Here is a 26,373-nt window from a genome sequence, read left to right on the forward strand (position 1 = left end):
CCCTTTCTCTCAGAATGACTGAGGCCATTTGATAGTCAGGTGCAGGTTAAAAAATGTCACCCTAGAGACTATGTAGAGATGATGGGTTTCCAAAGAATCAGAACATGGCACAATAAAGATTGGCCCAGAATCAATCATTGTGGGGAGCTGGACAGTGGGTACATGGGGGTTTATTATACTATTATTTCTACTAATGTAGATGTTTTTAATTTTCTATCATAATTTTTTTTTTAATAATTTAAGAAAACATATTGCATAACAGCATGCATTCCGCATGAGTTGTCCAGGGCAGGATCCAGGATTAACCCTCAAGATCGACTGTCCAGCTCATAATCCAACTCTACCCTGTCTAGTTCCTTCCTTTTTTCAGAATATTTAAATTCAGGCTTTTGTGAAACCAAATCTAATACCCAAAGAACAGCTTCCTAGCTGCTCATCCAATTCAGTCCACATTCAGAACCAAAAAAAAAAAAACCAAACCCAGTGCCGTCTAGTCGATTCCAACTCATAGCGAACCTACAGGACAGAGTAGAACTGCTCCATAGAGTTTCCAAGGACCGCCTGGCGGAATCGAACTGCCAACCCTTTGGTTAACAGCCATAGCACTTAACCACTACACCACCAGGGTTTCCGTCCACAATCAGGGGGAATGTATATATCACTGGACACTGTTGCTTGCCCATTATCTAATTTTATCCTCACACTACTCCAGAGAAAGGTCTCATCACTCCAGTTTTACAGATGAGGAAACTGAAGCTCAGCCAGGATAGTGGTACCCCTGAGGACCCACAGACAGTTGAAACAGAGGCAGAGTTTAGGTTTGGCCTCTTAACTCTGACACAGTATTTGTACAACTTCTGTCTGTCTATCCAGGCAAAAAGCTCAAAATCCTTCCTATTCCATGGCTTCAAGGAACACAAGCCGTGGGAGGAATATTTCTGATTCTTTGGAGTGTGTTCCCCTTCCCCAAGGCTCCCAAGCAAGGAACTTTAGGAAGGTTCCTCCTTAGATCCAATTCCTCAGCCAAATTTATTTTTCCCTAGGTCCTCGACTACGCATACAAACACAGCCTGGCCTCCTACTACCCGGAGCCCAAGGACAAAGAGGCTTTTGTAAGATCCTTGGTCTACACTCCTGACTATGACTCATTTACATTGGACAGCTACACTTGGCCCAAGGAAGCCATGAATGTTCAAACGGTTTGACGCGATCTCAGTGGCTGGTGTGGGGCTGGATGAAGCCCAAAGTAGTACCAGCAATATAAATGGGTTCCAAAATGGGCATCTTTGTCACTGTGTTTTTTCCTTTGAACTTTCTGGTGTGAGAAGAGATATCCAGGCATGTGGTGAATGACAGCCTTGTATCCAAAGGCCCTTGGAGTTCACATTTCTCTAACCCTCTCCTGAGTTCCTTCCCAAGCATTTCTTCATTCATTAATTGCCAACTATGAGCTTAGGCCTGTGGGAAATACAGACTATTGCCTACAATCCTGCCTTTACAGAGCTCAGGGTCTAGTGGAGGAGATGAAATACACAATTCAGTTCATTATAAGGGAAAAAATGTTAAGTCCATGACAGAAGTGCAGATTAAGGTCAAAGGTACCCAGGGGAGGGAGAGCATACTTTCTGTGAGGGCATGAGAGAAGGCTTTAGGGGAAGCAGTGAGTCTCAAGAGTGAGTCTCAAGAGTGAAGGATGGGTAGGAGTCACAGGAAGATGGAGAACATGACGACAGCCACTAGCCAGAAAGCACAGCCCACTTTGCAGGGAGCTGTGTCTCTGCTGGAGGAATACACACCCTTCAAGGCTCAGCAGGGTGTGAGGGCTGAATGGCTAGAGACAGCTTACTAACTAGTCAGAAATGGTCACTTCTGTATGGGTTGTAGAGTATTAAGCATTCCTTTTTGGTTATTGCTAAAAGAAAATCCAGAGATATGAGGGTGGGGAAGGTCAGCATGCCAAGAAGTGAGGACAAAGGAAGGCAGTGAGGGAAAGAGCACCATGGGGAGTTCTAAAGAAGACTTGATTTCTTTTCCTGGCTCTGGACCACACTCTTCCATCCATCATTTTGCTCTAAAGTAATTCTGCAACTCAGAGCAGCTTCCTTACGGAGGTGATATCAGTCTGTTCTAGTGTTTCTTAGGCCATATTCAGTCTTAGCCTTCACCTCCTTCATGTCCAGCAGAACCCACACTATAGGAGGGTGAGGGTAGGTGTGATGGTTAAGATTGTATGTCAACTTGGCTGGGCCATGATTCTAAGTGTTTTGGCAGTAATGTTGTGATCACTTCCCTGTTGAAATATGATGCGTGATCACCCCCATGATGGAATCTGCTGAGTGGTACTGGCAGGGCCCGGGCCTGTGGCAGCTCACCACCCCCTCAGCCTTCATCTCTCTGCCATCCTCTGCCTACTTCCTTCCTGCTTGCTTTGCCAGGGCTTTTGCTTGTTCCAGATCCTGCAGCTTACTCTCATTCGTCTGGCCTCTAGTTCTTGGGACTTGCGCTGGTGGCTTGCTGGCAGTCTTGCCTGCTGATCTTGAGAGCTGTCGATCTTCACCACCTGCAGTGGCACTGCTCTCCAGCCTGTCGATCTTGGGTTTGCCAGCCCCTGTGGCTACGTAGGTCAGGAGAATTTCCTTTCCTGCCTCATGGACTTGGGACGTCCAGCTTCTAGGGGCCACATGAGCCATTTCCGTGATATAAATCTCTGTTTATATATATATACGTTTGCTGGTTTTGCTTCTCTGGAACCCAGCCTAACACATTTGGTACCAAAAGCGGGGGTCTACAGAAACAAAATTGTAAGGATGAATTTTCTAAATTGGTTCTCAGGTTTGGTTAGTCTTAAAGACGTCGATGACTCTGCTTCCATTAGTAAAGAGAGCACTACTAATCCATGGCGTGAGGTGACAATTCAAATACACAAAGTATCACCACCAACAGATCAGGTATTGGTGAAAGACGAGGCTCTGAGTGATTGCATGGATGATACTGTTCTATAATTTTGTCATAATGAGAAGTATAGGGAGGCTGGTTGGCTGGTCCTACTTTCACTAGACAAACTGGTGAAGGAAAGAAATAAGCGCAGGGCTTCAGAGTCAAAGCTCACACACCACATAAATGACCTCAAAGTTTCCACTTGCACCTTGAAAGAAAGCCTTATTTCTTGTAGTGACAGAGCCGATGTTGCCAAAAACCAAACCCACTGTCTTAAAAGAGTGGCTGAATTACAATGCCAACCCAACTGGCAATCTTGAGAGGTATCTGAAAGCAGTGCCGGGAGCAGAGCGCAACCTTTGGACCTGGAGTCCCTGCACAGAGCAGCCCCTAGTCCAGGGAAAGATTGATGGAGAATAAACTTCTGTTTTTTAAAGCTATCCACTTGTGGTATTTCTCTTATAGCAGCAATAGATGACTAAGACAGTGGAGGAAGTGCCTGCAGCCCCCTGCAAGTAAGGACCCTGCTAAATTGCTAAGGTCTATTGTGATGGCAGCTTCCAACCTTTAATTTTATTTGTATAAAGGTCTATTGTGATGGCAGCTTCCAACCTTTAATTTTATTGTATAATAGAGGATACAATAAATTAGGCTTAGGGAACTACTACTGCCCACCCCTACTGTCAGCTCAGCCTCAGGACACTCACTGCCCGCCATGAATAGATCATATATGGCTGCCTCTCAGTGATGGGGTCTATGGACCATGGCACTCCTAGAAAAGTAATAAGCAGAGACACCAGTCAACCCTTGTCCAGATCTTACTCTTCAGACATCTGCCTCCTTGGTGCTAGTGCTCAACCAAGAATCTTGAGGAAACATCCCTGCTCTATGATCCCTGGGATCACAAAGAATGAAAAACTATTCTGAAAAGGGTTTGAAGAGTGAAGTGGTAATCTGAACACCATGAAACAGGGAACCTTTTACACTACCTTTCTACATTACATCCCACAACTTCCTCTGCACTTTCTCTACACTTACATTGTTCCTGCAACAAAAACAGTGTGCAAGAGGGAAAAATCAAAGTCCAGCATATGGTTTACGATGCTCAGTCTTCAACAAAAATTATGAGGCATGCAAAGAAAAGGAAAAGTATGACCCATACTCAGGGGAAAAAAATGAGTCAATACAAAATGCATTTGGGTATCCCCAGAAGTAGAATTTAGCAAACAAAGACTTCAAGGCAGTTATTATAAATATATTCAAAGAACTAAAGTAAACCAAGTGTAAAGAATTAAAGAAATGTGTGACAACAATGAATCAACAAATAGAGATTCTCAAAAAGGAAATAAATAGTATTTTAAAAGAACCAAATGGAAATTCTGAAAATGAAAAGTATAGTAACTGAAATGAAAAGTTTACTAGTGGTGCTCAACAGCAGATTCAACATGGCAGAAGAAACAATTAGTGAGCTTGAAGGTGAATCAATAGAAACTACCCAATCTGAAAAACAGAAAAAATAAGATTGAAAAATGAACAAAGCTTCAGAGACCGGTAGAACACCATCAGATCTACTAGCATATGCATAATGGGAGTCCCAGAAGGACAGGAAAGAAAGAAGCCAAAAAATATTTTAAAGAACAATGGTTTAAAGCTTCCCAAATTTGATGAAAAATATTAACCTACATATCCAAGAAGTTCAACAAATATAAGATAAATATGTGTAAATCCAGACTCAGACACATCATACTCAAGCTGTTGGAAAACAAAAAGAAAATCTTAAAACCAGGAAAAAAAAGTGAGTAATCATATACAGGGAACTACCAGTACAATCAATGGCTACTGCTGACTTTCATCAGAAACAGTGAAGGCCAAAAGATAGTGGAATGACATATTCAAATTGCTGAAGGAAAAAAACTATCAGTCTAGAACTCTAATTCCAGAAAACTGTGCCTCCAAATGAAGGCAAAATAATAACATCCCAGATAACCAAAGTCTTAAAATTTTCATTGTTAAAATACCTGCCTTAAAAGAGATATGAAAGAAAATGCTTCAAGCTGAAAGGAAATAAGCTAGATGGTGACTAGAATCCACAGGAGAAAAATGAAAAATACAAGGAATAGTTTATATTTAGTTTAACATAAAAGACTATAAATATATGTTTCCATTCTTCCCTTAAATTTTTTAAAAGACGTTGTATAAAGCAATAACTTTTACCACTGTATTGCTGGGTTTATAAGAAGTGTAGTGTAATATATATGCCAACAAAAGAACAAAGGCAGGGGGAGGAAACAGCTACATGGCAGATTTTAATATTTTATCAGAATTAAGTTAATATTAATCGGAATATAATGTGATAAGGGGGCTGTGGTGTTTCAGTGATAGAATTTTCACTTTCCATGTAGGAGACCCAGATTCTATTCCTGGCCAATGCACCTCAAGCACAAGCACCACCAATCTATCGGAGAGGCTTATGTGTTGCTATAATGCTGAAAAGGTTTCAACAGGGCTTCCACACTAAGACAGACTAGGAAGAAAGGTCTGGCAATCTACCCCCAATAAAATCAGCCAGTGAAAACCCTATGGATCACAACAGTCCAATCCTGTTGTAAATGGGGTCACCATGAGTTGGGGCCAACTCGATAGCAGCTAACAACAACAATGACAGAGTGTGATAACTTTAGATGCTTATTGTACTCTCCAGAGCAACCACTAAGAAAATAACAGCTATTTATTATAGCTATTAAATAATAATCAAATAGCTAAATAATAGCTAGAAGATCTACAGAGAAAAATAACAAAAGTCTCCATAGAAAAAATTGACAAAGGAATTTAAATAGTACACAAAAAATAAAACAAAAAAACCAAACCAAACCCAGTGCCATCGAGTCGATTCCGACTCATAGCGACCCTGTAGGACAGAGTAGAACTGCCCCATAGTTTCCAAGGAGCGCCCGGTGGATTCGAACTGCCGACCCTTATGGTTAGCATCAGTAGCACTTAACCACTATGCCACCAGGGTTTCCACACAAAAAATACTTAACAAAAAAGAAAGCAATAAAGGAAGAAAAGAACAACAACAACAAAAAAAGATATACATAAAATAAATAGCACAATGGTAAGTGTAAACCCAAAGATACTAATAAGTACATTAACTATAAATAAAGGCAGAGATTGTCACTTGGATACAGACAAAATAAACAAGATAAGAAATATTGCTAGAAAAAAAGGAGGATTGTTTGTCATTATAAAAGGGTCAGTACATCAGGAAGATAAAAAAAATTATAACTGTACTCATACCTAACAAGAGAGCCTCAAAACAGATGAAGCAAAAACTGTCAGAATTTAAAGAGATAAGAGACAATCCAATGAGAACAATTGGAAATTTTGATGCTGTGCTTTCAATAATTTATAGAACTAGAGAATTTTATCAGCAATAATTAGTTGAGTAACACTCAATCTAACTGACATACAGAAACAATTTACACAGTGAAGGTAGAATACGTATTCTTTTCAAGTGTTCATGAAACATTTTCCAGGATAGATCATATGCTAAGCCATAAAACAAGTATAAATAAATTTAAAAGAATTGAAATTATGTAAAACATCTTCATTGATCACAACAGAATTAAATTAGATATCAACAACATAAATCAACATAAATATGAGGCATTCCAAAATACTGGAAATTAAAATATTTCTAAATAACCCATGTAACAAGTAATCAAGGGAAATTATACATAGATAGACCCATAGATCCATAGATAGATAGATAAGTGAATATAAATAAAAACAACAAATCAAATTAATGAAATGTAGCTAAAGCAATGCTTAGAGGGAAATTATCAGAAAAAAACAAAGGTCTCAAGTCAATTCTAAGATTCCTCCTTAAGGAAGAAGAAAAAAAGGAAAGCAAACAAGACCCAAAGCAAGTGAAGTCTCGAGCAGAAATCATGTAATAGAAAAGAAAAAAATATTTTTAATAATAATTTTCTTTTTTTTTTTTAGAAAGTCAGTGAAACAGAAAATTGGTGCTTTGAGAGATCAACTAAATTGACAAATTTTACTAAGACTGACAAGAAAAATTTAAAAAATCAAGAATGAAAGAGGAACATTACTATCCACTCTACAGAAATTTTTTTTCAGTTATAAGGGAATATAGGAAACCCTGGTGGCGTAGTGGTTAAGTGCTACGGCTGCTAAGCAAAGGGTCAGCAGTTCGAATCTGCCAGGTGCTCCTTGGAAACTCTGTGGGACAGTTCTACTCTGTCCTATGGGTCGCTACGAGTCACAATCGACTCAACGGCACTGGGTTTGGTTTTTTTTGGTAAGGGAATATAAGGAACAACTGTATGCCAATAAATTAGACAACTTAGGTGTAATGAACAAATTCCTACAAAGATAACAATTACCAAAAGTGGCACAAGAAGAAATAGAAAATATGAATAGACTTATAACAAGGAAAGAAATTGAAATAGTAATTTAAAATCTTTACATGAAGAAAAGCTAAGGTCCAGAACACTTCATTGATGAATTTTATCAAATATTTAGAGTAAAAATAACACCAGTCCTTCACAAACTCAGAAAATAGAGGAACACTTCCCAATCATTCTATGACATTGGTATTACCCTGATATCAAAGCTAGACAAAGAATCACAAGAAAAGAAAACTACAGAGCAATATTTTTTGTGAACATGATACCAAAATCCTAAACAAAATATTAGCAAACCAGATCCACCAAAGTAAAAAAATAAAAAGAATTACACACAATGAACAAGTGGAATTTATCCCTTGGAATGCACGGTTGTTTTGACATCTGAAAATCAATAAATGTAGCACATGACATTAACAAAGTAAGGGGCAAAACCAATGATTGTCTTAATACATGTGTAAAAACGAAATTGATAAAATGGAACATCCATTTATGATAAAACTCTTGAGGCAGAGCCAACATGGTGCCCTAGACAGCCACACCATGCTGTCCCTCTGCAACAAAAAAACTAAGTAAAACATACAAATGTCAGTCCTGGAACCCTAAACATCAAACGAAGGGATAAAGAACTGGATCAAACACTGTTATGAATTGAATTGTGTCCCCCAAAAATGTATGTATCAATTTGGCTAGGCCATAATTCCCAGTATTGTGTGATTGTCCACCACGTTATCATCTGATGTGATTTACCTATGTGTCATAAATCCTATCTCTATGATGTTGATAAGATGGGATTAGCGGCGGTTATGTTAATGAGGCAGGACTTAATCTGCTAGACTGGATTGTGCCTTGAGCCAATCTCTTTTGAGATATAAAAGAGAAGTGAGCAGAGAGACACGGAGACCTCATACCATCAAGAAAGAAGCACCGGGAGTATAGCGCATCCTTTGGACGTGGGATTCCTGTGCTGAGAAGCTCCTGAACCAGGGGACGATTGATGACAAGGACCTTCTTCCAGAGCCAACAGAGACAGAAAGCGTTCCCCTGGAGCTGGCACCCTAAATTCAGACTTCTAGCCTCCTAGGCTGTAAGAGAATAAACTTCTCTTTGTTAAAGCCATCCACTTGTGGCCTTAACAGTTATTGCAGCACTACATAACTAAGACAAACAATGAATGGAAGAAGAAACTGACAGAAAACAGAGAACAAGGAGAGATATGCGGTATAGGTCCCCTGCCAACTAACACAGCATCGCCATCTTGGAAAACAGCCAGCAATGACCCCAGACAGGGAGTACAGGAAGGCAACTTCATGAAGCTCCCAAAAGGTGACTGCACCAAGTAACAGAGAAACACGCTTTACTGCCCCTCACCCTTCTGCCCCATATGCCACCTGTCTTAGGCTGGGTTCTCTAGACAAGCAAAACCAGTGAAGCGTCTATATAGGGAGAGAGAGAAAGATACGTATTAAGGAAACGGCTTATGCAATTGTAGAGGCTGGAAAGTCCCAAATCCATGGGTCAGGCTGGAGGCTCCTCCTGACTCACACAGCTGCTGGGGCAGGCGAATCCAAGATCCAGACCACAGAGGCGGATGAATCCCAAGATCAGCAAGCAAGCTGCTACCTCAAGTCCCAAGAATTGGAGGTCAGATGAACAGGTCCGGCTGCAGGACCTGGAGCGAGCAAAAGCCAGCAAGCCTTGCCAGGAAATCCACCTATATTGGATGCAGGCCATACCCCCAAGGAAACTCCCTTTCCACTGACTGGCTATTCACAACAGATCCCATCATGGAGGTGATCACTTTATATCACATCTCATTATGGAAGTGATTAAATCATTATGTTGTTGTTAGGTGCCGTTGAGTCAGTTCCGACTCATAGCGACCCTATGCACAACAGAACGAAACACTGCCCGGTCCTGCACCATCCTCACAATCGTTGTTATGCTTGAGCTCATTCTTGCAGCCACTGTGTCAATCCACCTCGTTGAGGGTCTTCCTCTTTTCTGCTGACCCTGTACTCTGCCAAGCATGATGTCCTTCTCCAGGGACTGATCCCTCCTGACAACATGTCCAAAGTATGTAAGAAGCAGTCTCGCCATCCTTGCCTCTGAGGAGCATTCTGGCCGCACTTCTTCCAAGACAGATTTGTTCATTCTTTTGGCAGTCCACGGTATATTCAATATTCTTCGCCAACACCACAATTCAAAGGCATCAACTCCTCTTCAGTCTTCCTTATTCATTGTCCAGCTTTCACATGCATATGATACGGTTGAAAATACCATGACTTGGGTCAGGCGCACCTTAGTCTTCAGGGTGACATCTTTGCTCTTCAACACTTTGAAGAGGTCCTTTGCAGCAGATTTGCCCAATGCAATGCGTCTTTTGATTTCTTGACTGCTGCTTCCATGGGTGTTGATTGTAGATCCAAGTAAAATGAAATCCTTGACAACTTCAATCTTTTCTCCGTTTATCACGATGTTGCTCATTGGTCCAGTTGTGAGGATTTTTGTTTTCTTTATGTTGAGGTGTAATCCATACTGAAGGCTGTGGCCTTTGATCGTCATTAGTAAGTGCTTCAAGTCCTCTTCACTTTGAGCAAGCAAGGTTGTGTCATCTGCATAACGCAGGTTGTTAATGAGTCTTCCTCCAATCCTGATGCCCCGTTCATCTTCATATAGTCCAGCTTCTTGGATTATTTGTTCAGCATACAGATTAAATAGGTATGGTGAAAGAATACAACCCTGACGCACACCTTTCCTGACTTTAAATGAATCAGTATCCCCTTGTTCTGTCCAAATAACTGCATCTTGATCCATGTAAAGGTTCCTCATGAGCACAATTAAGTGTTCTGGAATTCCCATTCTTCGCGGTGTTATCCATAGTTTGTTATGATCCACACAGTCAAATGCCTTTGCATAGTCAATAAAACACAGGTAAACATCCTTCTGCTATTCTCTGCTTTCAGCCAGGATCCATCTGACATCAGCAATGATATCCCTGGCTCCACATCCTCCTCTGAAGCCAGCCTGAATTTCTGGCAGTTCCCTGTCGATATACTGCTGCAGCCATTTTTGAATGATCTTCAGCAAAATTTTGCTTGCATGTGATATTAACGATATTGTTCTATAATTTCCACATTTGGTTGGATCACCTTTCTTGGGGATAGGCATAAATATGGATCTTTTCCAGTCAGTTGGCCAGGAAGCTGTCTGCCATATTTCTTGGCATAGACGGGTTGAGCACCTCCAGCGCTATATCTGTTTGTTGAAACATCTCAATTGATATTCCATCAATTCCTGGAGCCTTGTTTTTCGCCAATGCCTTCAGAGCAGCTTGGACTTCTTCCTTCAGTACCATCGGTTCCTGATCATATGCCACCTCTTGAAATGGTTGAATATCAACTAATTCTTTTTGGTATAATGACTCTGTGTATTCCTTCCATCTTCTTTTGATGCTTCCTGCGTCGTTTAATATTTTCCCCATGGAATCCTTCACTATTACAACTCGAGGCTTGAATTTTTTCTCCAGTTCTTTCAGCCTGAGAAACACCAAGCATGTTCATCCCTTTTGGTTTTCCATCTCCAGCTCTTTGCACATGTCATTATAATACTTTACTTTGTATTCTTGAGAGGCCCTTTGAAATCTTCTGTTCAGATCTTTTACTTCATCAATTCTTCCTTTTGCTTTAGCTGCTCGATGCTCAAGAGCAAGTTTCAGAGTCTCCTCTGACATCCATCTTGGTCTTTTCTTTCTTTCCTGTCTTTTCAGTGACCTCTTGCTTTCTTCATGGATGATGTCCTTGATGTCATTCCACAACTCATCTGGTCTGCAGTCACTAGTGTTCAATGCATCAAATCTGTTCTTCAGATAGTCTCTAAATTCAGGTGGGATGCACTCAAGGTCATATTTTGGCTCTTGTGGACTTGCTTAGATTTTCTTCAGTTTCAGCTTGAACTTGCATATGAGCAATTGATAGTCTGTTCCACAGTCGGCCCCTGGCCTTGTTCTAACTGATGATATTGAGCTTTTCCATCATCTCTTTCCACCGATGTAGTCAATTTGATTTCTGTGTGTTCCATCTGGCGAGGTCCGTTGGTGAAAGAAGGTATTTGCAATGAAGAAGTCGTTGGTCTTGCAAAATTCTATCATTCGATCTCCGGCATTGTTTCTATCACCAAGGCCATATTTTCCAACTACTGATCCTTCTTCTTTGTTTCCAACTTTTGCATTCCAATCGCCAGTAATTATCAATGCATCTTGATTGCATGTTCGATCAATTTCAGACTGTAGCAGCTGATAAAAATCTTCTGTTTCTTCATCTTTGGCCCTAGTGGTTGGTGCGTAAATTTGAATAACAGTCGTATTAACTGGTCTTCCTTGTAGGCGTATGGATATTATCCTATCACTGTCAGCATTGTACTTCAGGATAGATTTTGAAATGTTCTTTTTGGCGATGAATGCAACACCATTCCTCTTCAAGCTGTCATTCCCAGCATAGTAGACTATATGATTGTCTGATTCAAAATGGCCAATACCAGTCCATTTCAGCTCACTAATGCCTAGGATATCGATGTTTATGCATTCCATTTCATTTTTGACAATTTCCAATTTTCCTAGATTCATACTTCATACACTCCAGGTTCCAATTATCAGTGGATGTTTGCAGCTGTTTCTTCTCATTATATGACTGCCAAACTACATCATAACTGCCAAACTACTGAGAATCACGGCCCAGACAAGTTCACACTCAACCTTAAACATCACAGTCCACCCCTTGTCAACTTGGTAACTGTACATATCTCCTTAAACCATAATCTCTGAATAAGAAAATTATAAAGTCATACTTGCACCTAACATGATACAACTAACACGTGTACAACCGAAAATGCACTAGCCGTGTTTACATCTCATATTTTACAGGTGAAAAAAACAAAAATATTTGATGCACACATACAAGGAAGAAATATTCATTACAATTACACTCCTCATCACTGCAACTGGTCATGTGGTCATAACTAGTATTTAGAACTACCTTCTTTCATCACCCATTCCATATTCCCTTCACCCTCAGCAAACACTTCAGTTGGTCATGGTTCTTTGCCTGGTAGGATAACAAGGCCTTCATTCCTGAAGGGTCTGGGCTATTAGTAGTCACGTCAGAATTGGGTTGCTGTAGTTTTCCATTGACTTCAATCACAGGTCGTGATTGTACTAAGAGATGCCCTAGAGGATCTCCTAGATTCCAGACATACTCTTCTTTACCTCCATTATTTAACATCAGTACAATTTCCTCTTGGTAATCAGGATCAGTCACACCAGCCAATATGGTAACTCTTCTTTGCCTGTTGATCCAGAGACATAAGGAGCCCAAAATGGCCAACTGGCATTTTTAACTTCTAATTCAATGGCATCAGTGATGTGTCAGTGGGAGCATTCCTTCCTTTGGAACTAAGACCTCTAGACCTGCAGAGCATAGGGTTATAGGGACAGGAAGCAAAAATCTTGCAAGTGGGTCACTAGGGATAATAGTGAGCCGTGCCACTCCCATTTCCACCCCTTGATTCCTAGACCCATGAATCCTGGCTATGGGAGAAATAGCACCATATACTGGATAGTGATTTAGAACATATACGGCATCCTGGAGAATATTACCCCAACCCTGCAAGTTATTGCAACCTAGCTGGTGCTGTAATTGTGTCTTTAGAAGCCCATTCCATCATTCTGTCAAGCCAGCTGCTTTAGCATCATGGGGAACATGGTAAGACCAGTGAATTCCATGAGCATGGGCCCACTACCACACTTCATTTGCTGTGAAGTGAGTCCCTTGACCCAAGGCAATGTTGTGTGGGATACCATGATGGTGAATAAGGCTTTCTGTAAGTCCACAAATGGTAGTTTTGGCAGAAGTATTGCATGCAGGAAAGGCAAATCCATATCCAGAGAAAGTGTCTATTCTAGTAACAAAACACTGCCCTTTCCATGATGGAAGCAGTTCATCATAATCAACCTGCCACCAGCTTGCTGGCTGATCACCTCAAGGAATGGTGCCATATCGGGGACTCAGAGTTGGTCTCTGCTGCTGGCAGATTGGGCACTCAGCAGTGGCTGTAGCCAAATAGGCCTTGGTGAGTGGAAGTCCAGGTTGCTGATCCCACGCATAATCTCTATCTCTGCCACCAATGACACTTTTTTCAATGACACCAGTGTCTGGGAAAGAGGATTACTAGTTTCCACAGAATGTGTCATCATACCCACTTGACTTAAAATCCTCTGCTGAGGTCACCTTTTGGTGAGCATTCACATGAAACACAAATATCTTCACTTCTTTGGCCCATTCAGAGAGGTCTATCCACATACCTCTTCCCCATACCTCCTTGTCTCCAATTTTCCAATCATGTTCTTTCCAGGTCTCTAACTATCCAGCCAAACCATTTTCCACAGCCCATGAATCAGTATACATTTGCACATCTGGCCATTTTTCCTTCCAAGAAAAGTGAACAACCAGGTACACTGCCCAAAGCTCTGCCCATTGGGAGGATTTCCCTTCACCACTGCCCTTCAGGGAGGTCCCAGAAAGGGGCTGTAGTGCTGCCGTTGTCCACTTTCTGCATATCACACAGAACCACCCATAAACCAGGCATGAGTTTTCTCTTCCTCAGTCAACTGATCATAAGAAACTCCTCAAGAGGCCATAGGTGCAGACTGTGAGATGGAAGGTAATGTGACAGGAGTGGAGACCATGGACATTTGGGCCACCTCCTCAGGCAACTTACTTGTGCCTTCAGGTCCTGCTCAGGCCCAATCTTATATATGCCACTTCTATTTAATAATGGAGTGCTGCTGTGCACGTCCAACTTTATGGCTCTGTGGGTCAGACAACACCCAGTTCATGATGGGCAGCTCAGGCTGCATGGTGACTTGGTGGCCCATGGTTAAGCATTCAGTCTCTACTAAGGTCCAGTAATAAGAGCCAAAAGCTCTTTCTCAAAAGGAGAGTAGTTATCTGCAGAGGACAGCAGAGCTTCGTTTCAGAATCCTAAGGGTCTGTGCTCTGATTCATCATTAGGGGCCTGGGAAAGACTTCAAACAGCACTGACTCTTCAAGCCCCATTGGATCAGCCAGATTATATGGCCCAAGTGGCAAAGCCGCTTGCATGGCAGCCCGAACCTGTTGCAGAGCCTTCTCTTTGTCTGGGCCCTACTAAAAACTAGCAGCTTTTTGAGTCACTTGATAAATAGGACAGATTAGAGCACCCAAATGAGGGATATGTCATCTCCAAAATCCAAGGAGGCCCACTAGATGTTGTGTCTCCTTTTTAGTTGTGGGATGGGCCAGATACAATAACATAGCCTTCACTTTAGAAGGAATATCTCGACATGCCCCATACCACTTAACCCCTAGAAATCTCACTGAGGTGGAAGGCAGCTGATTTTTTACTGGATTAATTTCCCACCCTCTAACAGTCAAATGTTTTACCACTAAGTTCAGAGTCATTGACACTTCTTCCTTATTAGGTTCAAGCAGTATAATGGACCAGTGAAACATCTTGTGGATGGGAAAGGCAATCAAGATCCCTGCAGACTAAATTATGACATAGGGCTGGAGAGTTGGTATACCTCTGAGGTAGGACAATAAAGGTGTATTGCTGCCCTTGCCAGTGGAAGGCAAACTGCTTCTGGTAGTCCTTTGAAACAGGTATGGAGAAAAATGCATTAGCCAGATCAACAGCTGCATACAAGGTACCAGGAGATGTATTAATTTGTGCAAGCAATGAAACTACATCTGGAACAGCAGCTGCAATTGGAGTCACCACCTGGCTAAATTTTCAATAATCCATTGTCATTCTCCAAGATCCATCTGTTTTTCACACAGGCAAAATAGGTTAAGGTGAATGAGGATGTGGTGGGAATCACAACCCTGCATCCTTCAAGTCCTTGATAGTGACAGTAATCTCTGCAATCCCTCCAGGAATGTGGTGTTGTTTTTGGCTTAATAGTTGCCTAGGTAGGAGCAGTTCTAATGTCTCCCATTTGGCTTTCCCTACCATAATAGCCCTTACTCCACTTATCCGGATCCCATGTAGGGGTTCTGCCAGCTAGTGAGTATATCTATTCCAATTATGCATTTTGGAACTGGGGAAATCACCACAGAATGTGTTGGGAGACCCACTGGACTTACTGTGAGATGGACATGAGCTAAGACTCCATTAATAATCTGACCTCCATATGCCCCACTCTTACTGGTGGGCCACTGTGACATTTTGGGTTCTCTTGGAATTAGTGTCAGTTCAGAGGCAGTATCCAGTAATTCCCAAAAAGTCTGATTATTTTCTTTTCCCCAAGAACTGTCACTCTTGTAAAAGGCCACAGATCCCTTTGGGGAAAGCTAAAAGAAAGATTAAGAGTATAAATTTTTGGCAATGTAATGAGGTCCATCCTTAAGGGGACCCGGTCTCCCCTTCATTCAAGGGGTTGTGGGTCTTTAAACTCACTCAAGTCTGGGAATTGATTGAGGGGTCATGACTCTGGCAATTTCAGTAAGACTGCTCTTCACTTGACCAAGAATTAATTTTACTTGTACAGATCAAGTAAATAGTAGATTTCCTATCTATTTCACTCCTAGGAACACTGTCTTAGTTATCTCGTGCTGCTCTAACAAAAATACCACAAGTGGGTAGCTTTAACAAAGAAAAATTTATTTTCTCACAGTCTGGGGGATAGAAGTCCAAATTCAGGGTGCCAGCTACAGGGGAAGGCTTTCTGTCTCTGTTGGTTCTGGGGGAAGGTCCTTGTCATCAATCTTCCCCTGGTCTAGGAGTTTCTCAGAGCAGGAACCCCAGGTCCAAATGATGCACTCTGTTCCTGGCACTGATTTCTTGGTGGTATGAGGTCTCCTGTCTCTCTACTCACTTCTCTCTTTTATATCTCAAAAGAGATTTATTTAAGATACAACCTAATCCTGTAGCTCAAGTTCTGCCTCATTAGCATAACTGCCACTCATCCTGCCTCATTAACATCGTAGAGGTAGGATTTACAACACACAGGAAAATTGCACCAAATCACAAAAGGGTGAAAAGTCACACAATATTGGGAATCATGACCTAGCCAAGTTGACACATATTTGTGGAGGACACAATTCAATCCATGAAAGATACTAAGTAGCCAACACCATAAGTCCATACAAGTCAGACTATTCTGATTACTGTTTTGACTTTGCTGTCCATTACATAACCACTCCGACCTTGTCTTTGTCGATTGAGTGCCATCGCTTGGTCCTGCCACCACAGGATCCAATCAATCCCATTGTATTTAGGTGTCTGAATTCAGTTAGGGTGGTTCCAACTGGTCAAATCTGACTTATAGCAATCACAGCCATCTTCAAGGATGCTGGGGCTCCCTTCACAGATTTGTTCCTCACAGTTGTGGTAAAAGGTGTGTCCTCTGGTCATTCAACATGTGGGTCTGTGGGTCTAACCTGATAAATCCACTCTAACATGCCAGTTTCCCTAAGCCTTTCAATACCTTCTTCTATAGTATACCAGGGCAGGTCTGGTACTTCAACTTGATTTAGGGGGTAGGCCACCACGTAATCCATGCTTCAGTGACACAACCAAATAAACTATTAGGTCCTTTCCTAACCTCTCAACCTGAAACAATGAATGAAGAATCTGTGCTTAGTGGGCCCATATCTATAAACTCAGACTTACCCATCTTTATGTTCTTTGCACCATTTTCCCACACCCTTAATAGCCATTCCCACACACAAATTCCCCAGGTTTCTATTTGTACATATTAGAAAAGTCAAGAAATTTTTTTGGAGTGTAGTGTACCTCCTCCTGAGTCATACTTTATACCTCACCTTTTGTAGCTAGCTGGGATTTAAGTCTGGTTATAGGTCTAGAAGCCAAAATGGGTGGTTGGGATGTGTTTTGAAACCATTCAGCATTGTCTTGTAAGGCATCTGCCTCAGGCGATGTACCAGTCAATAACTCAGACAAAGGCTCTTTAGATATAGCTGGATTAATCTCACCAGACTGAGGTGGAGGGGCTAATGGTTTTACTGGGGAGGGTGGCTTAGTAGATAAAGATGGAGTAATCTCTTCAGATGGCAGTAAGAGGGCTGGTTACTGTTGGCAGGAGTGATTCAATGGATCTTAGGGGCTCAGGGTCCCCAGTTTCCTGATTATCTGCCCATATGTCCCCATCCCAAATTTCAGATCCCATTTCTTCCCAATCAGTGTCCTCACTTTAACTTCAGACACCACTATAAGCTGGGAATTCAGTTGGTATTGTAATTCAGCTACTTTCATGATAAGACCCTGGATTTGGTTTTCAGCAATATCAGCTCTGTTACTCTAAGAAACAAGGCTTTCTTTCAAGGCACAAGTGGAAACTTTGAGGTCTTTTATGTGGCATTTGAACTTTGACTCTGAAGCCCTGAGCTCACCTCTTTCTTTCACCAGTTTGTCTGGTGAAAGTAGGACCAACCAACCAGCTTCCTTATACCTCCCATTATGACAAAATTGTAGAACAGTATCAAACATACAATCACCCAGAGCCTTGCCTTTCACCAACACCTGATCTATTGGTAGTGATATTTTGCATATTTCTATTGCCACCTCATGCTATGGTTTAGCAGTGCCCTCTTTACTACTGGAAGCAAAGTCTCATTTTTAAGACTAACCAGACTTAAGAACCAATTTAGGAGACTCATCCTTACAATTCTGTTTCTCTACAACCACTCCTGGTAATATGCCTTAGGCTGGGTTCCCTAGACAAGAAAACCAGTGAAGTGTATATAGAGAGAGAAAGATCAAGGAAATGGCTCATATGATTGTAGAGGCTGGAAAGTCCCAAATAGGTGGATCAGGCTGGAGGCTTCTCCTGACTCACGTAGCTGCAGGGCTGGCGAACCCAAGATCCAGACCATGAAGGCTGACAAATCCCAAGACTGGCAGGCAAGCTACTAGCTCAAGTTCCAAGAACAAGAAGTCAGATGAACAGGAGCCAGCTGCACAATCCAGAGTGAGGAAAAGCCAGCAAGCCTTGCCAGAAACCCACCTCTACTGGATGCAGGCCACACCCTGAAGGAATCTCCTTTCAGTGGATTGGCTGCTCATAGCAGATCCCATCATGGAGGTGATCACATTATATCAGCTCTCATTATGGAAGTATTACATCATTATTTGACTGCCAAACTACATCATAACTGCCAAACCACTAAGAATTATGGCGCAGCCAAGTGGAGACGCAACCTTAACCATCACACCACTGATCTCCCATTCCTGCCAGCCCGAGTCCACTTCACTCTCACCTGCCAGCTACTGCTGTGCCACCATTTTTTTCTTTCTCTTCTCTTTCTCCCTCCCACCTAGCCCCATATGCTGCCCACTCCTTCCTGCTGGTCCCTGCTACACCACCATGGCTAGAGTGTCCCCAGTGCTCAGGCCTGCCACCGCACTGGGTCCAAACTGCCCCTCCCCTCCCACCACTCTATCAGCTGCTGAACAGTGGGAAGTGAACCCATACCATCCCCATCTGACACCTCCGCCCATCTGGCAAGGGGCTGTGAATACTGCCACACAGCTGGACAAACATTAGGAGGTAGACAGTGCCTACCAGTCCACCCTCAGCCACCTTGCTAAACCAGTGAACAGTGAAGTGGACTCATCCTTCCTGCTGCAGCCCTGCCCACCTAGACAAAGTGATGAGAACTATCGTGCCCACAGATGACCAAGCAGTGAAGCACACTTGGCCTACCACCCTGACATATCAAAACAAAACAGGAGAACAAAAAAATGAACATACAATCAATAAAGAAAGAAAATTATAACTTAATGTCTCAGAGACAGCAGGCAATATCAACACATATTTAAAAAAAAGCAGGGCAAGATGGCTCTAGCAAGTGACCAAAACAAAAAATCATATAAGCTTCCAGTAGAAGAAAAGGCAGTAGAATTACCTGATACAGAACTCAAAAGACTAATATTTAGGGATATGCAAGAGATAGAAAAGAGGTCCAGGAAAACACAGAGGAAATCATGAAAAACACAGACAAAACCAATGGAAACATGGCCAAAATCAAGGAAAACACAAAGCAATAGAAGAATTCAGGAAAATAATACAAGAACAAAATTTCAAAATAAATAAACAATTGAAAATTATACAAAACCAGTACCAGAAATCCAAAGATAAACAACAGAAATGGACAACTCAATAGGGGATTTTAGGAGCAAATTTGAAACAATAGAAGACAGAATCAGCAAGATTGAAGACAAATCCATGGATATCACTTTGTTTGAGAAAAATCAGAGAAAAGAATGAAGAAAACCTAAGAATGATGTAGGACACAACAGCAAAAATCTGCACATGATCAGAGATCCGGAACAGGAGAAGAAAACGGAAAACACACAGAAGACTGTTGAACATGTGCTGGCAGAAGACTGTCTAAACATCATGAAAGACAAAAAGCTGACCATCCAAGAAACTCAACAAACCCCACATAGGATAAACTCCCCCCAAAAAGTCACTAAGACATATTCGTAACCATGTTTGCCAAAACCAAAGACAAAGAATTCTGGGAGCACCTTGAGGAAAGATGCAGAATCACGTACAAAGAGAAAACAATAAGACTAAACTCTGATTATTCAGCAGAAACTATGCAGGCAAGAAGGCAATGGGATGACATATAAAACCTTGAAAGAAAAAAACTGCCAACCAAGAATAACATATGCTGCAAAACTCTCTCAAATAAAAATATAAAAAATAGTGCAGCAAAACTCTCTCAAATACGATGGCAAAATTAGGACATTTCTAGGTAAACAGAAATTAAGGGACTTCATAAAAACCAAACCAAACTTACAAGAAATATTAAACGGAGTCCTCTGGAGAATCAACAACATCAAACAACACCCTGAGTCTAGAACATAGGACAGCATCAGCCAGATACCAAGCTTGTCAAAGAACTTTCAATAATAAAACAAAGCTAAAAGACTTAAAACAGGGAAACAGAGATGTCAATCTTTAAATGAACACAATGTCAAAACAAAAGGGGAATAAACAGCATAGGTATAGAACTTTCAAATGGAGAGGAAGTCAAGGCAATATCAAGTAATAAAACACTGGCTCAAACTATTTATCAAAATAAAAAGAAGAAAAACATAAAGACTCAGTAAACACAAAATCTATGATAATAAAAGAAAATATACAAACAAAAGGAACCCAGCATAGGAAAGTAAGAGAAACAAAGAAAATGTCAGCATCACACACACAAAAAAAAAAGTCACAACAATATGACACCAATAAACTCATATCTATCAATAATCACACTGAATGTAATGGCTGAAATGTACCCATAAAGAGACAGAGAATGGCAGAATGGATAAAACAACACGACCTATCAATATGCTGTCTACAAGAGGCACACCTTAGACACAGAAGTAAATATATAAAATATTAAAGGACAGAAAAAATATATCAAGCAAACAGTAGCCAAAAAAGAACAGAAGTGGCAAAACTAATCTCAGAGAAAAATAGACTTTAAGCCACAGTCAACCATAAAAGACAAGGAAGGACATTATATAATGATTAAAGGGACAATCCACCAAGAAGACATAATCCTGATAAATATTTACTCACTCTATGACAGGGCTCCAAAACACATTAAAAAACAAAACAAACAAACGAAAAACTCTAAAAGCACTGAAAAGAGAAACAGTTCCACAATAATAGTAGGAGATTTCAACACATCACTCTCAGTAAAGGACAGAACATCTAGAAAGAAACTCAACAAAGATACAAAAGACCTAAAGGCCAAAATCAACCAACTTGACTTCCAATATAGAACACAAAACCAACAGCAGAAAAATATACATTCTTTTCCAACACACATGGAACATTTTCCAGAATGGATCACATTTTAAGTCACAAAGCAAAGCTCAATAAAATCTAATACATCGAAATAATACAAAGCATTTTCTCTGATCACAATGCCATAACAGGAAGAGCAAGGAAAAAAAAAAAAAAATCAAATACATGGAAACTGGATAACACCTTGCTTAAAAACAACTGGGTAACAGAAGAAATAAAAAAATTCCTAGAATCGAATGAGAATGAAAACACGTCATACCAAAACTTTTGAGACACGCCAAAAGCCATGCTCAGGGGGCAATTTACAGCAATAAATGCACACACCCAAAAAGAAGAATGGGCCAAAATCAAACTGTTAGCCCTACAACTCGAACAAATAGCAGCAAAAGAGGCCTACAGGCACCAGAAGAAAGGAAATACTAAAGATTAGAAAAGAAATAAATGAAACAGAAAAACAATAAAAAGAATCAACAACACCAAAAGTTAGTTCTTTGAAAAGATCAACAAAATAGACAAACCATTGGTCCAACTGGCAAAAGAAAGACATGAGAGGAAGCAAATAACCCAAACAAGAAATGAGATGGGGACACTACAATAGACCCAACTGAAACAAAAAGATCATAACAGAATACTATGAAAAACTTAACAATTCAAGAACCTAGAGGAAACAGACAAATTTCTAGAAACATACTACCTACCTAAACTAACACAAATGGAGATAGAAAATCTGAACAGACCCATAACAGGAGAAGAGATTGAAGAGGCAATTAAAAAAAAAAAACCTTCCAACAAAGAAAAAAGCCCTGATCTTGACAGCTGTTCACTCTATGAAGCCAGCATAACCCTGATACCAAATCCAGGTAAAGACACCATATTTGATAAACCTCTCATCAAACTAGGAATAGTAAAACATCCTCAATATGATAAAGGGCATCTATGAAGAAACAACAACAGCCAACATCATACTTAATAGTAAAGGAATGGATGTTTTCTCCCTAAGATTGGGAACAAGGCAAGGATGTCACTTTCACCACTTCTAGGCAACATTGTACTGGATGTTCTAGTCAGTGCAGTAAGGAAAGAAAAAAAAAATTAAAGGCATCCATATTGGCTAGGAAGAGTAAAACTGCCTTTATTCACAGATAGCATGACTGTATGTAGAAAATGGCAAAAAACCCATTCAAAAAAAAAAACTGAAATGAATAAATGAGTTTCATAAGTTCACAGGATACAAAATCAACTGTATTTCTATATACTAGTAGCCAACAATCTAAAAATAAAATTAGGAAAGCAATTCCATTCTCAATAGTATCAAAAAGCCTCCTTTGTCATAAAACCAAAACCAGATGTTGCCCGGCTACCATTACTGAATACTGTGACCAAAGATTCTATAGAAAAATCTTGATCAAAAGGAGGAAAATGCATAACAGAATTTCACATTTTAATGGACTGCAGACTTTCTGGAGCCATGGAGGCTGGATTAGCTCCCCAAAACTATTGCACTGGGATAATCTTTAAACCTTGAAAATATTTCCTGAAGTCTTCTTTAAACCACACAATAGTTCAGCTTAATTAGTAAAGAATGTCCACCTTGAACACTGTGCTCTTTTAAGATCTATATGGGATCAAATTGACAGCAGCAACATGAAAGATTAGATAGGAAACTTAGAAGGCAGTGAGTTTATGTTAATGGGAGAGGAACAACTCAGAAAAGCAGGGTGAGAATGTTGCACAATTCAAAGAGTGTAATCAATGTCACTGAATTGTACGTGTAGAAACTGTTGAATTGGTGTGTTTTGTTGTGTATATTCTCAACAACAAAAACAAAATAAAAAAATTTAAATGCAATTTTACAAACTAAAAAAAAATATTAGATGGAACTTAGAGGCCAGTGAGTCTATGTTAAGGGGGGAGGAACAACTGAGAAGAGTGATAATGGCTGCACAATTTGAAGAATATAATCAATGTCACTGAATTGTACATGCAGAAATTTGAATCGGTATCTTTTTTGTTGTGTATATTCCCAAGACAACAACAAATTATTCTTTTAAGTTAAAAAAAGGTATCAAAAAGAATAAAATACTAGAAATAAGTTTAATGAAAGAAGTGTGAGTCTTGTACACTGAAAACTATAAAACATTGGTGATAGAAATTGAAGATCTGAATAAATGGAGAGAGATGCTATGTTCACAGATTTGAAGACTCAATATTGTCAAGATGGCAGTTCTCCCCAAATTGATCTATAAATTTAACACTGTGTCTATCAAAATCCTGGAGACTTTTTTTTTTTAGAAATTGACAGGCTTATCCTAAAATTTATATGGAAATTCAAAGGTCCTAGAATAGTAACAATCTTTTGAAAAAGGACAAAGTACAGTACCCAATTTCAAAACTAACTATAAAGCTAGAAATGGTTGAGACACCGAAGTCCTAAAGATCAATGGAACACAATTGACAGTCCTTACAATGTGAATTCTTATATTTATGGTCAACTGATTTTCAACAAAACTACCAAGACAATTGGGGTAGGGGTGGGAGGTGAAGAGGGATAGTCTTTTCAACAAATGGTACTGGCACAACTGGACATTCACATACAAAATAAAAGAACTCAAGACACTTACCTCGCACCATACATAAAAATTAACTTAAAATGGATCATGGATCTAAATTCAAGAGCTAAAACTATAAAACTCCTAGAAGAAAACAGAGTAGAAAGTCTTTGTGACTTAGGCTGAGCAATGAGTTCTTAGATACAATTTGAAAACCATGATTCATAAAGGAAAAAAATGACAAATCATACTTAATCAAAATTTTAAACTTTGCACTTTAAAATATGCCATTAATAAAATAAAAAGACAAGCAACAGACTGAGAGGAAATATCTGCAATTACATATCCATAAAGGCCTTAGATTCAGTACAACTCAGTAAGAACACTAACAACACAAATGAAATATGGACAAAAGATCTGAATCAACATTTTACACAAAAAAAAGTATTTGAATGAATAACAAACACATGAAAAGATGCTCAACGTCACTGTTGTTCAGAGGTGCCATCAAGTCGGTTCTGACTCATAGCAACCCTATGTACAACAGAACAAAACACTTCCCGGTCCTGCACCATTCTCACAGTTGTTGTTACACTTGAGTCCATTGTTGCAGCCACTGTGTCAATCCATCTTGTTGAGAGTCTTCCTCTTTTTCACTGACCCTTTACTTTACCAAGCATGATGTCCTTCTCCAGGGACTGGTCCCTCCTGATAACATGTCCAAAGTACATGAGACAAAGTCTTGCCAACCTCTCTTCTAATGAGCATTCTGGCTGTACCTCAGAGACAGATTTGCTCATTCTTCTGGCAGTCCATGGTACATTCAGTGTTTTTCACCAACACCATAATTCAAAGGCACCAATTCTTCTTCAGTCTTCTTTATTCATTGTCCAACTTTCACATGTGTATGAGGCTACTGAAAATACCATTACTTGGGTCAAGCACACCTTAGTCCTCAAAGTGACATCTTTGCTTTTTGACACTTTAAAAAGGTCTTTTGCAGTAGATTTACCCAATGCAAGACATTATTTGATTTCTTGACTGCTGCTTCCATGGGTGCAGTCATTTTATTTGGATTGTGGATCCAAGTAAAATGAAAACCGTGACAACTTCACTATTTTCTCTGTTAATCATGATGTCGCTTATTGGTCCAGATGAGAGGATTTTTGTTTTCTTTATGTCAAGGTGCAGTAAGTGCTTCAAGTCCTCTTGGTTTTTAGCAAGCAAGATTGTGTATTCTGTATGTTGCAGGTCTTCATCTAATCCTGTCATGTTCTTCATAAAGTCCAGTTTCTTAGATTATTTGCTCAGCATACAGATTGAATAAGTATGGTGAAAGGATACAATCTTGACCCACACCTTTTATTATTTTGAACCACAGATTCTGTTCAAACGACTGCCTCTTGGTCTATGTACAGGGTCTGCATGAGCACAATTAAGTGCTCTGGAATTCCCATTCTTGGCAACATTATCCATAATTTGTAATGATTCACACAGTCAAATGCCTTTGCATAGTCAGTAAAACACAGGTAAACATCTTTCTGGTATTCTCTGCTTTCAGCCAAGATACATCTGACATGAGCAGTGATATCCCTTGTTGCATGTCCTCTTCTGAATCCAGCCTGAATTTCTGGCAGTTCCTTGTTGACATACTGCTGCAGTGGCTTTTGAATAATCTTCCCCAAAATTTTACTTGTGCGTGACATTAATGATATTGATCAATAATTTCCACATTCTGTTGGATCACCTTTCTTTGGAATGGGCACAAATATGGATCTCTTCCAGTAAGTTGGCCAGATGGCTGTCTTCCAAGTTTCTTGGCATAGATGAGTGAGCACATCCAGTGTTGCATCCGTTTGTTGAAACATCCCAATTGGTATTCAGTTGATTACTAGCAGCCTTGTTTTTTGCCAGTGCCTTCGATGCAGCTTGGACTCCTTCCTTCCATATGATTGGTTCTTAATCATATGCAACCTCCTGAAATGGTTGAAGGTCTACCAATTCTTTTTTGGTACAGTGACTCTGTGTACTCCTTCCACCTTTTAATGCTTCCTATGTCATTCCCCATAGAATCCTGCAATATTGCAACTTGAGGCTTGAATTTTTTCATAAGTTCTTTTAGCTTCAGAAATGATGAGTATGTTCTTCCCTTTTGGTTTTCTAGCTCTAGGTCTTTGCACATGTCATTATAATACTTCATCTTTTCTGCCCACCATTTGAAATCTTCTGTTCAGCTCTTTTATTTCATCATTTCTTCCATTCGCTGTAGCTACTCTACATTCAAGAGCAAATTTCAGAGTCTCTTCTGACATCCATTTTGGTCTTTTTTTTTCTTTTCTTTCTTGCCTGTCTTTTTAATAACCTTTTGCTTTCTTTACTTATGATGTCCCTGATATCATCCCACAACTCGTCTGGTCTTCTGTCATTAGTATTATGCATCAAATCTGTTCTTGAGATGGCCTTTAAATTCAGGTGACATATACTCAAGGTGGTACTTTGGTCTCATGGATTTGTTTTAATTTTCTTCAGCTTCAACTTGAATTTGCACAGGAGCAATTGATGGTCTGTTTCACAGTCGGCCCCAGGC

At 40.2% G+C, this 26,373-nt stretch overlaps 1 protein-coding gene across 3 annotated transcripts in view; it reads left to right on the plus strand.

Annotated features, from left to right (window-relative positions):
- Positions 1–25,993, plus strand: part of ME3 (malic enzyme 3) — a 250,131-nt gene extending 224,138 nt beyond the window's left edge. For all 3 annotated transcript variants that reach the window (XM_049889593.1, XM_049889592.1, XM_049889595.1), the window contains one exon: positions 1,044–25,993. In XM_049889593.1, the coding sequence (XP_049745550.1) occupies positions 1,044–1,205 (162 nt within the window). In that variant the 3' untranslated portion in view covers positions 1,206–25,993. The remainder of the gene's footprint in view (positions 1–1,043) is intronic.
- The last annotated feature ends 380 nt before the right edge of the window (positions 25,994–26,373 follow it).

Source organism: Elephas maximus, chromosome 7 (genome assembly GCF_024166365.1).
Source record: "Elephas maximus indicus isolate mEleMax1 chromosome 7, mEleMax1 primary haplotype, whole genome shotgun sequence".
NCBI lineage: Eukaryota > Metazoa > Chordata > Mammalia > Proboscidea > Elephantidae > Elephas > Elephas maximus.